Source organism: Phaseolus vulgaris, chromosome 8, assembly GCF_000499845.2.
Source record: "Phaseolus vulgaris cultivar G19833 chromosome 8, P. vulgaris v2.0, whole genome shotgun sequence".
Taxonomy (NCBI): domain Eukaryota; kingdom Viridiplantae; phylum Streptophyta; class Magnoliopsida; order Fabales; family Fabaceae; genus Phaseolus; species Phaseolus vulgaris.
In genome coordinates, this window is record NC_023752.2 from 62,894,209 (window position 1) to 62,908,129 (window position 13,921).

The 13,921-nt window shown below is 39.1% G+C and overlaps 4 protein-coding genes across 5 annotated transcripts; 2 read left to right on the forward strand and 2 right to left on the reverse strand.

Annotated features, from left to right (window-relative positions):
* Positions 1-431: 431 nt before the first annotated feature.
* On the reverse strand, positions 432-1,989 carry LOC137824450 (isocitrate dehydrogenase [NAD] regulatory subunit 1, mitochondrial-like). The gene is made up of 4 exons (XM_068630099.1): positions 1,483-1,989; positions 1,162-1,401; positions 997-1,075; positions 432-912 (listed from the first exon to the last, which is right to left on the reverse strand). Exons 1-4 carry the CDS (start codon positions 1,987-1,989, stop codon positions 638-640), a joined length of 1,101 nt encoding a protein of 366 aa, XP_068486200.1. The 3' UTR covers positions 432-637.
* A 70-nt stretch (positions 1,990-2,059) lies between these two features.
* LOC137824451 (uncharacterized) lies at positions 2,060-4,089 on the forward strand. Its single transcript, XM_068630100.1, has 6 exons — positions 2,060-2,236; positions 2,309-2,389; positions 2,505-2,633; positions 2,843-2,905; positions 3,175-3,299; positions 3,736-4,089. Exons 1-6 carry the CDS (start codon positions 2,153-2,155, stop codon positions 3,926-3,928), a joined length of 675 nt encoding a protein of 224 aa, XP_068486201.1. The 5' UTR covers positions 2,060-2,152; the 3' UTR covers positions 3,929-4,089.
* Positions 4,090-5,029: 940 nt separating this feature from the next.
* LOC137825461 (zinc finger protein ZAT3-like) lies at positions 5,030-5,711 on the reverse strand. Its single transcript, XM_068631125.1, has one exon. The coding sequence runs from the start codon at positions 5,709-5,711 to the stop codon at positions 5,115-5,117; it is 597 nt and encodes a 198-aa protein (XP_068487226.1). The 3' UTR covers positions 5,030-5,114.
* A 5,260-nt stretch (positions 5,712-10,971) lies between these two features.
* Positions 10,972-13,794, forward strand: LOC137826636 (protein NLP2-like). Of its 2 annotated transcripts, none has more exons than XM_068632691.1 (4): positions 10,972-11,192; positions 11,278-11,898; positions 11,977-12,961; positions 13,090-13,794. In XM_068632691.1, the coding sequence occupies exons 2-4, from the start codon at positions 11,284-11,286 to the stop codon at positions 13,665-13,667; spliced, it is 2,178 nt and encodes a 725-aa protein (XP_068488792.1). In that variant the 5' UTR covers positions 10,972-11,192; positions 11,278-11,283; the 3' UTR covers positions 13,668-13,794. The 2 variants fall into 2 exon arrangements, with proteins under 2 accessions (XP_068488792.1, XP_068488793.1); XM_068632692.1 differs by having other exon boundaries at positions 11,281-11,898.
* Positions 13,795-13,921: the final 127 nt, after the last annotated feature.

Genomic DNA, 13,921 nt, shown 5'->3' on the forward strand with positions numbered 1-13,921 from the left:
AAATGTTATATAGATAAGCAGATGTCCCGGTTATAGACACGACTTTTCCGTACTTGTTTTCAGTTGAAAGCCACGTTCTACATCAATCTAAGGTATGCTTCATCTGCGATCAGCCATGGAGTGTGTCAAACGAAACTGCATAATTTTCACTATCTAATCGCATTTGTTCTTATTTCGTTGTAAGCATAGTTGTCCGGACTAAGATCATCTGTATTAAATACCCAGTTTTATTCTCTTCACTTGACATTTGAGAGGATGACAAAGGACGAATTTCATTAGGTGGAATCAAAGTCATGAAACTTGAGACTTGTCGCATTGCAGTCAAATGCGATTCTTGAGTGTACTCTTTGATTATTCACCGAATGTTAATCCAATATTCTTTCAGTTGGCTCACAAATTGGTCGGAAGCAATAGACGGGGAACAGTGAATGTGTTACAAAAAATGCACATATTTGGTTGATTGAGCAAACAACGTGACATGACAAGTATCCATATAAGGTGGGCTTCAAATTATTCTTCGAGTAACAGAGGGTGGGGGAAGTAAGTTAACCCTCAACCATGGTGAAAAACAGAAAAAGAAATTTAACTTGTATTACAGAAACCGGCTGAAGAGAGGAAGATGAAGGATGGGTGTGGTCTAGTTGAGGTTGGCGATGACAGCGTCAACAACCTGCTGCGTGGTGCTGACTCCACCAAGATCTTTAGTCATGTGCTTCCCCTCCGAAATCACGCGCTTTACAGCAGTCTCGAGTCGGTCAGCAAATGAAGGAAACTGAAGATGCCTCAGCATCATGGCAGAGGAGAGAAGCAGCGCAACAGGATTTGCCATTTTCTGCTCCAAGATCTTTTCCTTTCCAACATTTCCAGCTGAAGCTCCTTGCTCAAACACAGCATGATCAGCCCCAACGTTTCCTACACACTCAAACACTCACTTACTTCTTCTTCTTTCTCTTCTAACCATATAAACATTAATACTCATTGAAAGCATTCAATTACCTCCAGGCATTACACCAGTGCCTCCAGCAATTCCAGCTGCCGTATTTGCCACTAGATTTCCATACAGATTAGGAGTCACCTAAGATAAAATGGGATCAAGATTTCAAGATTTAGAATGGCTTAGAAAGTACTGCTCTATAGTAGTATTATTCACTTGGAACTAACCATAACATCGAACTGCTCGGGTTTGGAGACAAGTTGCATACAGCAGTTATCCACAATGATCTCGCTGTACTTGATACCAGGATATTTTGTTGCAACTTGTCGGCAAGATTCTAGGAAGAGACCATCAGCGAGTTTCATGATGTTGGCTTTATGGACGGCGGTGACATTCTTCCTGTTGTTTAGGTATGCATACTCGAAGGCATATTTTGCAATACGTTCGGAACAGAACTTGGACATAACCTGAGCTTAGAATCAGAATCAGAATCAGAATGTGGATGATAATGGTAAATTCAAAGAGTGGAGAGAGAAGTTTGATTTGACCTTGAGGCTCTCGACAACGCCGGGAACAACCTCGTGCTCGAGACCTGCGTACTCTCCCTCGGTGTTCTCACGAATGACAACGATGTCGACGTTATCGTGACGGGTGGGCAAGCCGGGGAGGTTGAAGCAATTGACGAGGGAAGCGTAGAGATCGAGGTCCTTTCTGAGCTGAACGTTGAGGGAGCTTACTCCCCCACCCACCGGAGTCCTCAAACCACCCTTCAGGCACACCTTGTTCTTCCGAATCGAATCCAGAACCTCCTCCGGCACACGCCTCATGTCCCCGTGCACCTCGTACTTCTCGAAGTAAACCGGCGCGTGCATGGCCTCCATCACCTGCTCCACCGCGTTCGTCACCAGAGGCCCAATTCCGTCCCCCGGTATCAGCGTCACCCCCCGCGGCGTTCCGTCCCCCGGTCGAGGCATGTACGTCACGCTCCGTCTCATTTCCTTCATCGCCGCCTTCACCACTGACACTGACATTCTCACCTTACCTCTCACCCCCATCTCTCTCACTCTCTCTCTCTCTCTCTCTCCACCAAAGCAAATTAACAACAATCAAAACCAAAGGCCCTCTTTGCAATTTCCATTCATGCCCCCCGAGGTAAATAAATAAAAGGTTATTCATTGTGAAAGTAAAAGAGGATTGGAATTAGGGGAAGAATATCAAATGTCAATTGCGAAGAACAGGTACTGGATTCTGAGGCATGGAAAGAGCATTCCCAACGAGCGAGGCCTCATCGTTTCCTCCATGGTTTTCTCCATTCCTTTTAAATCCTTTCCTTTCCATCGCTTTCCTAGTTGTTCATCTTTCATTCAATTTCAGGAAAATGGGACTCGCTCCGAATTCCAATTGGCCCCCGAAGGTGTTCACCAGGCACAACTAGCAGCACAATCATTCCAAAAGGTATAAACCCTAAACCCAAATCGTCTCCAAAACCTCGCCAATGTCAATTCATTGCGCCGCCGTTTTCTCTGTATACTCTAACCTCAACTTCACTCTATTATCGGACTCTTCGCAGGAACTGGAGGCCAAAAATATACCGCTTGATCAACTACGCATTTGCTATTCTCCATTTTCAAGAACAAGACACACCGCAAATGTTGTTGCTTCCTTCCTCAATCTTCCTCTGGATGGTCCCCAGTGTAAGGTAAGCCAGAACAACTCAGCCACCACAACTGCAACAACCTCTTTTTGTCAATCCACATTCTGCACTTCCCTTTTCATTCATCCACTAATTTCCCTTCACTGTTTATCCTTCAAATTTCATTTATTCATCTGTCACTATTGTGTATCTGTATCTGTTTTCCTATTCATCTATTATTTTGCCTCATCAATTGAGTCTCTTTTACTAAGCAGGTGATTGAAGATCTTCGTGAACGCTATTTTGGTCCCTCATTTGAACTTTTGTCGCATGATAAAGTAAGCCATGCTCAACGCCAGTTTCTTCAGCTGCCTTTTTTTGCAATTCGCCTTAATTTGTATAGAACATTAAAATGAAATTTATATACGAAGGGCCTTTAATCTATTCTCTGCATCGTTTTTGGTTATAGAAATCTTCTATCTTTGGAACATTTGTCAGGTTCTAATTAAGCTTATCGTTGCCTCCATTTAAAGGTTCTGGCGCATATAAGTATTCTCAAACCCTTTAGTTTCCAACTCATTGGTTTCTTCTTTCCATTCATCAACAGTACGGAGAGATTTGGGATATAGATGAAAAAGATCCACTTGTTGGGCCCGAAGGAGGGGAAAGTGTCAAGGATGTTGCGGGTCGACTCGCAAGAGCAATGGCCAGTATTGAATCAGAATTTGAAGGGTGGTGATTTCTGTCTTAGATGCCTCTAGAAAGTCTTTTGGTATTCCTTTTTTTTCCAGCATGAATGTGTGCAACAAATCTATTGAAGATCTGCAGTTTTTCAAGCTGCCAAAAAGACCACTTTAATGCATTCAGAATTTAGAAAACTTAATTTCTGTTATGACATTTGATCTGAGACAGTGCCCTTTTGTTTTGAAGTTAAGTAAATTGATTTTGTAGATTTAATTTTGAATCTTTATATAGAAACGTGTACAAGACATTGGACAGTGTGTAAACTGATATTCTAATGTCAAAACAAACAGGTAAAAGGTAGTTCTTTCATCTGTGCTATACAAAATATTATTCTTGTCCTAAACATAGGGAGACATTCTTACTTCCTTGAGTATATTTTGGTATTTTTATTCATTGCTAATATAATTCTGTCTACATCTTGCAGATGTGCAATTTTGGTTGTCAGCCATGGAGATCCCTTGCAAATACTGCAAGCAGTTGTGCATGCAGCTAATCAACATAAGGAACCCACCTATAATGACCTAGCATCAATAGTAAAGGAAGTTCAGGTGGCACCCATCTTGTCCCAGCACCGCAAATATGCGCTGCAAACTGGGGAGCTCAGGGCAATCATTTGAGTTTTGAGGTCTCTGATGGTTACAAAAAGAGTCATGTGAGATCCATTTATGATTTCATTTTAAAATACAAACAGCGCCCATATCGTTTATTACTTTATTGATTATTCAGCAAATAATTTCAATCAGAAATAAACATGGCATCTGATGTGAATTGCAAACAAGATCTCACGACTGAACATGTCACTAAGTCCATGCTTCCCTAACATTTAGCACATTCTTCCCAGTAAATGTTGATAACAAAATCCAGCATTTTTCACCCACTGTGAGGTGAAAGTACGCATTTTTCGTTTTTCTTTGCCAACCATCGAAGTCCCTCTAATCTGGTAGGTCTCTTTTGATCACCACGCTCTTCCCTCCAACTCACCAATCGTGGTAGAATATTAATAGGGCTTTAAACAAATGTACGAGATTTAGTCAAATTGAAGCGAGTAATACCATTTTTGGACTTATTATTCATATAAATATTATATCCATAAAATTAAGTCTAGAATTCATTATAATTTTTAAATTAAATACTTTAAATATAATACCTAAAATAAGAAGAATATTAAAAGAACATTTTAATGTATTTTTTCTGAAACATGTTACGATTAAGTAAAACTTACTAAAGATTAATAAATGAGAAATAAAACTACTAAAACTTTATAAATTCTAACAAACTTGATAAAATAGACGATATCAGGTGTTTGCATTGATCCGTTTGAGAAGTCTGTTGAAAGTTTAAAATGGTCTTGGGATATCAGGTGATTGCGTTGAACCATTTGAGAATTCTGTTGCAAGTTTAACTTAAACCATTTATAATGGTCTTGGTTTTGGTTTATGGACACATTCTTTATCTTTTAGAATATACAGAGAAGCTTTCCAACCCACTTCACCTCTAGCCTAAAGCCTGCTTGGAAGATAAGCATACCAATTTCTTAGGTATCCATTAATCATGTCACAATTTCATACAAACCATAAATTTGATACTAAGAGGGAGGTTTCATGATATCTTCAATGAATAATATTACATTGATCAGAATACTGTTATTATGAACTGTAAGTGCATAAAGACAGAAGGGAGAGAGATATATATACAAAATATAACTGAAGAAAGTGCACATCTTTGTTAATAATATGATATATAATTGGAGCAGATGGTATTCCTATAATAGAAATATGATTTATTGGGAAGAAGGAAGATGAACTAGAGTCCCAACCTCAAATCGAGAGTGAGAGGAGGAGAGTTCAAGTCGATGGAGGAGTCAGGTGAGTGAAGAAGGAGAAGATTCTCCCCTTTCTGATTCTCCCAGTGACACCTCTTGTGCCCACCAAGTGCTTGCCCTGTGGAGAACACCCTCATGCATATGCTGCACTTGTGCCCATCACCACTCATCTTCGCAAAACACCCCTTCACCTTCTTCTGCCACTCATCAACGTCTTCCTCTTTCTCTTTCTCCTTTCCTTTCTCTCTCTCTTTGTTGGAATTGGCAAACAGAAGCAAACATGCAGCCACCTCGTGGTCTTCCTGGGTCATTATCATCTTCATCTCTTGCTGCTGCCGCTGCTGCTGCCGCTGATGTGTTCTTGCGTTGGGGGGAGGGTTGATCCCTCTCCAGTGCCGCTCAGGGTGGCAGCGCATGTGGCCGAAGAGTGCCTTCCAAGACCAGAACTTCTTGCCGCACTCCGTGCAGGGACGTGGCTCCGAGGGTCTCTTCCCCTTCCAACGCTCCTCTTCCATTGACACCGTTGACCTTCTCCGCTTCTTCTCCGCTTCTTCACCGCACTCAGAATCCTCCCTCATGATGATGCCCTATCTTTCCACCTCCACAGTTTTTGTAACTTCTCCTCTAGCAGTTTCTCATGCATCTACCTTTTTTTTTTTTTACAAAATAAATATTTTTTTATTTAAAAACAAAAAAAATCAGTTACTTGTGACGTCACGTTGCTTCGTGCATGCATGCATGCGTCTTTGCCCACTCTCTGCTTCATCTCTTCGTGCTAATGACACCACCAAAAACAACTCACACATCTAACATCTTATCAACTGAAGGGGCCCATTTGAAGCCCAAATGTCCATCTTATCAACTGAAGGGTCCAATGGGTTGTTTTTTCAAACCCAACCACTGAATGGGCCCATTTGAAGCCCAAATATCACCAACTTCTGTTCCCTTCATACTACCAACCATCGTCACTCTCTCTCTTTCTTTAACATAAAAAAAAAAGATCATATCATAAAAAAAACTGAAGCAATGAAGGATACGATTATGAATACACTCATTTCGAATCTATATGCTTCAAATTCACCATTTTATTCCATAATTAATATCCTTCAAATTCAAATCTATTAAATTCTTGTTAATCTCATGCATTGTGGAGTTTTTAATTAAGGATAAAATATGAATGAAATCAATCACGTAGACTCAATATCTAATGCAGATGCAATGCAGATTCGTTCAGATCTATCCAGGGACCCTTTCAAATTTTATTCTACTATATGCCAAAATTCACACTTCAAATTTTAAAAACTCTTTCTCTACATAGTTTGACTCACAAAATTCTCAACAGAAAAAAGGTCATAGTTTTGAGTTGAATTATAGAAATTGTAGAGATGAGAATTGCAGTGGAGGGTATGAAGGCAACATGCATTAAATAATGATTGGTTTGAATGAAGATAATAGTTATTTTTGTATTGTTACTGGTAATGAAAGAGAAGATTGAATAAAAGAGAATTGTTGAGATATGGAAATCCAAAACATAGCATAACTGTATCAATGATTCAATGCAATCGAGAATCTAAACCATTACGATTGCCTATCTCCAAACCATGCACAATTCTTGTTTATATTATTACTATTTAGGATCCTCTTCACATTCATTGCCGGCAATGCCATGCTCAATTTTTATTTAATTTCTGTTATTGAAGAAAGATATTAGAACCAAGAAAACGATTAATCTACTATTCGATCGGTTAGCGCCTCTGTTAAGAAGTGAGCTTTAAGCCTAACTCAACCCCATAAAACCAGCTCGTAGGGTTGAGGTTTGCACCCACTTATATACAATGAAAGACTCTAATCTCTAGTCGATGTGGGATCTCCAATAACCTCACTCATTCATCTAGGACGAATTCTTATTACTCTCGCACTCCTACTCTATATTAACTTCAGACTTGGATGGTAAAAACAAACAACACTCATATGCTCAAGTCAAACTTCGAACTCGACATTCAGTATTTAGTATTAGATGATTACATATCTAACCTAATAAATAGTAAATTAATAAATGTTGGATCATTAATCAGTTTTGCTATCGATCATAGTTGATCTGGATCAGTTGTCAAGTTTTGGTAGTGTGGACCCTACCGGTACAATTTGGTTTCCTGTTTATGAGACATGTTGCTTTGCCATCAAAACTCATCTTCATCTTCATCACTGTTTAAATACTAAACTAAGATTATGTGTTAATGTCAAATCTATAGATTGCAGAGCCTAATCTCCGTTGGTCTACGAGGGAATTTGGAACTCGAGGAGGAGAAACAAGTGAAGGGGAAGATCCCAAGGAAACACACCATTTATTAATTAATGAATCAAGTATTCAAAGTTAAAGCATGGGAATATGGGTGAAGATGTGTAGGTAATAAAATAATGCAGAAATTAGGGTTCTAACGTCAGTGAAGATAAACGATAGGTTAGATGTCAAATCACTGCAACATGCAAATGGAAAACTCAATCTCAAAAAGATATCATCGTTAATAATGCTCCATCATTAATACATAAATACCCATCTTATCATTAATAATAATATAATAAACTAGAATTAGGTTTAAAAATACAATAACTTCAACAAAACTTGGATATGGATACAAATATAAAATTAGGGCAAGCTGAATCCCATTCTGCTTTTCTCTTTAGATTTCCTTTTTAAACCTTTTTATTTATTCATTCACTGTAGTGGCCATTGAAAACTGTTAACACGTTAAAATCAATTATTATATAAACACATGACAAGTTGCATGATGAAAGAAAGACCTTAACAAATCTTTTGCTTATTATTGTTTATTAGAATTCAAGATTTTTTACTTTTGTTTACTGTTTTCTTTCTTCTTTTTCCGATTTCTTCCTGTGCTGAGTTAGCTCCCATTTCCATTTTTTCCTTCTCCTTTGAAACCCTAACGTCATTGGATCTTGATTCTGCTAAAGTCATTGAAGTCAAATATCATTGTTATTTGCTATGTCGCATAGAGACACACTAATATGACATAAACACATATACAAATATGAATAAAGATATACATATAATTTCTGTATCGGTATAGGCGAGATCGATCCTTGGTCTTCCTGTCCGAGACCGGGTCTACCTGACCAAGATCCTGCCCAAAATCTGAGAGACTTGGCCGACGACCCAACTGACCGAGACCTTCGAAGACTCGGCCGAGACGACCAAGAGTGAGCAAATCTGGCCGATGGCCGACTCGTACGTAAGGCCGACAGCCGACGACCAGTCCCGATTATCCTTAACGCTCAAACCAAGGTCAACGAAACTAATCAATCGTTAAGAATTAGGTAATGCAACCCTAAGAGGTATCCACCTCGATAAACGGATCCAACAAGGTAGACCCATTAGAATAATATAAATAACATGCATCCAAGGAGTAAGGTACGTAATTTATTACTGTTTACCTACCACAACACCATCACCCGCTTTACTGACTTGATCGTTGGAGTGTCTTCGCAGGTACCCCACCATTCGGTGTTCGCCTGACGACCGAGTGCTGAAGGAGAAGCAGAAGGACGAGAAGAATCCCAGCTCATCACCCAGTCACCTGCCCGATTGAAGGAAGGAGAAAAAGACTTCAATAGTTCTCTAGGTCCCATCCCCCTAACTGTAACAATTTCTAAAATTAAAATACGAGTACATGAATTTATATATTATATAATTATGAATCATATAAATTAATAATAACAATTTATATTTATAAGTATGTTTCAATTTTTTTATAATAAAAAGATGTTTCTCATGATTAATTCAAATAATATTATTTATTTTTATAGTCACAATAAAATTTTATACTATAAATTTAAATTTTTAAAAATTTAATATATTTCAATCTTAACTATTATACGAGTATCAATATTTAATAGGTGTTTTCAACATGAATATTTCATTTGAGAAACGTGCTCGTTGAAAGGAGTGACATGAAGTAGCGCCACCGTGCAGTCCGACTAGTAGCCGCGACGTGAGAGGTGAGAAGCTGTGGCGAAGTGAAGACATTTGATGTTAACTTTCAACTGTGGAAAAGACAACTTTAATCCAAATTTAATAATTACTGATAAACACTCTTATTTTTCATTTATTAATAATTAAATATTTTTTAACGAGAGACGTTTAAAAAAATGATTGATTATGGAAAAAAATGGTTTAATTGGTGTATTTAATTAGTTATTGGGAGTTGTGAGTGGAGCAGGGAAAGACAGAAACTTTAGGGATTGAATGACGTGTCAATATTATATTGGATGACGATTTTCCACTTTGAAATATTTTCTTATTTTCCTTTCTGAATTTACTATCTATCACTCAACACTACTATTCACACTTTTTCCTCCATCAATATCAAACATCAATCATTATGATTATTATTAAATACTTAATCAACTTCGACTAATATAAGGTTAGGCTTTCTGTTCCCTTTTAAAAGTAAAATCACTTCAACCTCACTTTTCTCCTAAATTATGATACACTTCAATTTTTTAATTAACATATAAATTAATTATTTTTCTTTATGTTTAGTCAGAAAAAAATGTTAATTAGATAAAAAGGAATCCATAGTGTTGTGTATTTTATTATCCAAAATGAAGAGGCGGCTGAATTTGTTTTAAATATAATTAAAATAAAAATAAAAATTTACTGTAATGTAGGGTAGGCTCACTCTTCTAGAGTGTTCCATAATTTAATTTTGTTTAATATTTTTTTATTCTCTTTATCTATGTCACTATTTTGATATTATTTATTTAATTGGTTAGAAATTGAAAGAAGATTCCTTCGCCGACCTATTTGTTAAAAGGGATTTGTTTCGTTCAATCACTAATTACTAATTACTGTGCATGCGTAAGCCCATTAACCATCATCCACCTCAACACAAAGTACACTTCGTTAAGGAATTAATTATTTTAATAATTCATTACCACTCTTATTATTTTAAAAAATCAAATCAAATCACTTTATTTTATTTTATTTTATTGTCAGAGACCACAATTCACTTTCTTTCTAATATAAAATCCAATCTTCAAACACACAACATACTCCTTTTATTTTTTTTTTTATTTTTTTTTTCGAATTCTGAAATTTAAAGTGGACCAAGTGCTATCCATCAACAATTACCTTGTTTCTTGTATTCATACAATGGGAATAATTAGGGGAAAGAAGGCATCGATAATGAAAATGATAATTTATGATTAGTGAGAAATTAAAAGAATAAAAAAAGTATAATGCAGTCCATTTCATGACAGATGTGAGAATAAAAATGCTTCTTCGTATACCAATTTATGTATTATTTTGGAAGAAATGTATGAATAAATGATGTGTGTAAAGGGTGATTAATGTTATAAACAAAAGTAATTAATGATTAATGTTGACTTGTGATGTGGAAATGCGAAATCCATTAACCTATAGGAGTAAAAATTTCTGAAAAGGTAATAATCATGAATAAGTATTTAAAACTTATGAGAATTATAAAATGAATATGTTATATTTGTGATGTTAATTAAGCAATGAAACAGAGAAGAATGTTTTTGTTTTTTTAAAAAAAAGAGTGTATAGTATATATGAAACATGGTGCCATGTATTATAGTTTGCTATGGAATTGCCACGTGGCGCAGAGCGAGGAAGTGAGGGTTATGATCTCCCACTATTATGCAGCCGCTTCTTCTTCTGCATATTTATATTCTTATTTATTATCTCAAAATAATATGTATAAATATTATTATTTATTGCTCCTACATAATTAATTAATAATTTTTTTACTAAAGTTTTCCAATAAATAAACACCGGCGGCCACCGTGAGAGGCACCAGAGAGAGTAACCTCACTTTCCGCATTTGCTTATTCTGCTCCTCCTGGGTCCCACTCCAAAACTATAATTTTTCCTTTTCTGTTCATTCTCTCTCTCTATATATATATGCATGTTGAGTTGTGTTGAGTTGAATCAGGTACTCATTTTGTGAAGCAATTTCATTCAATTTCTTCATCTTACTCTCTATAATCTTGGATCCGGAGAAAGCTTTATCTGGGTAAGTGAGTCAGTGCCCATGCTTATTTTTCTCTCTCTCGCTGCTTTAATTGCTTACTTGTTATATGTAATGTGAAATCATATAGAAGAGCATGGAATATGGTGGTGGGTTTGGGAGCTTGTGGGAGTGTGGTTCAGCGTGGGAAGAAGATTCGATCGAGGAGGTGCTGGTGGAAGGTTGCTGGGTGGAGGCGAGTGGAGTTGGGAGTTGCGAGGGTGAGTACATGGGAAGTTCAGAAGCGGAGATGGAGATGGAGGTCATGAGGAAGAGATGGTGGATTGGACCCGAGGCTAATTCCTCCGTGAAAGAGAGACTGGTGGTGGCTGTGGGCTATATCAGGGAATGCACGAAGAACTCCAACGTGGTGATTCAGGTGTGGGTTCCCTTACGGAGTGGGCTTGTGGGTGGGCCTGGGAATAACCTCAGAAGAAATCATCCAGATGAGTGGGTTTCAGTTGAGATGAACATGAACATGAACATGAACATGAACAGCGCAAGGGACGTAAGCCTTCGGTTCTACAGAAGCCATGAGTACCCTCGTGTTCCTTATTATGTGGACGTACCTGGTTCTTTAGCCCTCCCTGTGTTGGAAAGAGGCACCCACACATGCCTTGGTGTCATCCTCATTCTAATGCCTCCCTGTGACACCATCAACTATTGCCCCCAAGTTCTTAACAATAGTCTTCTCTGCAATTCTTCTTTCCAGGTACCTACTTCTTAACAATAATCTTAACAATATTTTTCTGGCATACCATAGCATGTTTAGTGAGAATTATTGGAACAGGTGTTCGAGGAGGTGTACGAAGCAGCAGTGAATGAGATGGCGGAGGTGATGAAGTGTGTGTGCAGGGCGCAGAATGTGGCATTGGCTCTCACATGGGCTCCTTGTTGCATCCAACAGGGAGGGAAGTGTGGCTATGGCCATTCCACCGAGACTCACTTCTCAACGGTGGAGAGAGCGTGTTTTGTGGGGGAAGCCCAAGCACTTCCCTTCAAGGAAGCATGCTCTCAGCATCACCTCTTGCGTGGACAGGGAATCGTAGGCACAGCCTTCACAACCTCCAAGCCCTGCTTCGCCGTCGACATAGCCGCCTTCAGCAGAGCCCAATATCCTCTGGCGCACCACGCCAACATCTTTGGCCTCCATGCAGCCGTCGCCATTCCTCTAAGGACCCTCTACGCCGACTTCGTCGTCGAGTTCTTCCTTCCCAAGGACTGCCATGACAGGGAACACCAAAACCATTTCCTCAACTCCATATCCCTGCTCCTTCAGCAGTCTTGTCGGAACTTGCATGTTGTCATGGGGGATGAGTTCACGTTGCCGCCGCCGCCGCCGCCACCGCCGCCACCGCCGCAGCAATATCTTAGTAATAAAGAGGAAATGGTTGTGAGTGAGAAATTGGAATCCCAGTGGCAGGCAGAAGCGTGCGGGTCGTGGATTGCGCACATGATGGAGGCCCAGGCTCAGGAACAGAAGGGGAAAGGAGTGTGCGTGTCGTTGGAATACCTGGAAGAGGCGAAAGAGGAGTTCAAAGTGACAGGCAAGTGCAGGTGGGAGAGTGGCGGCGGTGGTGCTTACGAGGCAGCAGATTTACACGAGCAGCAGGTGTTTGGCGATGAATCTCAGACTCAAACTCAGAGTTTTGGTGGGCGGCGTGGCAGAAAGTCCGGGGAGAAGAGGCGTACGAAGGCGGAGAAGACGATCAGTCTGCCAGTTCTGAGACAGTACTTCGCCGGAAGCCTGAAAGATGCGGCAAAGAGCATCGGAGGTGAGATATTATATAGATATTTCATAGTATGGCTTAAAATCCACTTCTATCATCATGAATCAATTACTTTCTTCTTCTTCTCTTGAATTATTACTGAATGCATGCATGCATGCACAATCTACATGCAGTGTGTCCCACAACTCTGAAAAGGATATGCAGACAGCACGGGATCACGAGGTGGCCTTCGAGGAAGATAAAGAAGGTAGGGCACTCTTTGAAGAAGCTTCAGCTTGTGATCGATTCAGTGCAGGGTGCCGAGGGTGCCATTAAGATCGGTTCCTTCTACAACAGTTTTCCAGAGTTGAGCTCTGCCACCTCTCACTCATCCATTCCCAACAACTCCTCCTCCTTCTACGGCCATTCTCCACCCTCCTCCTCCTCTCCTTCCACCGCCCCTCCTCAACACCAACACTTCTCCCAAACAAGTTGCACGGCTGCACCTCTGAGGGTGAAGGCTAGTTTTGGGGATGAAAAGATCCGTTTCAGCCTGCAACCCAAGTGGGGGTTCAGAGAATTGGAGGTTGAGATTGGAAGGCGTTTCAATGTGAAGGATTTGGGGAAGGTGGTGGTGAAGTATTTGGATGATGAAGGAGAGTGGGTTGTTTTAGCCTGCGATGGTGATCTGGAGGAATGCAAAGACTTGCACACAACCTATGAGAGCCGCACCATTAGACTTGCCCTATTTCAACCTTCTTCTTCTCCTTAACCTTCTTTCTACCTTCTTCTTACCATACAACCATTTTATTTATTGTTTACATCTCCTTTCTTCCTTCAAATGCTAACATTTGGATCAACAATCTCTTCCTTCTGAATAAATTTTAAGTTCTCTCCAACATTTTCTGCTATCTCCAAAATTTTCTCAGCTACTTACTGCTAACATAGCTAATAACATGTCACCATTATGCATCCATCAGGTTTAATATATGTTACTATTTGATGTTATTTATTGAAAATTACAAA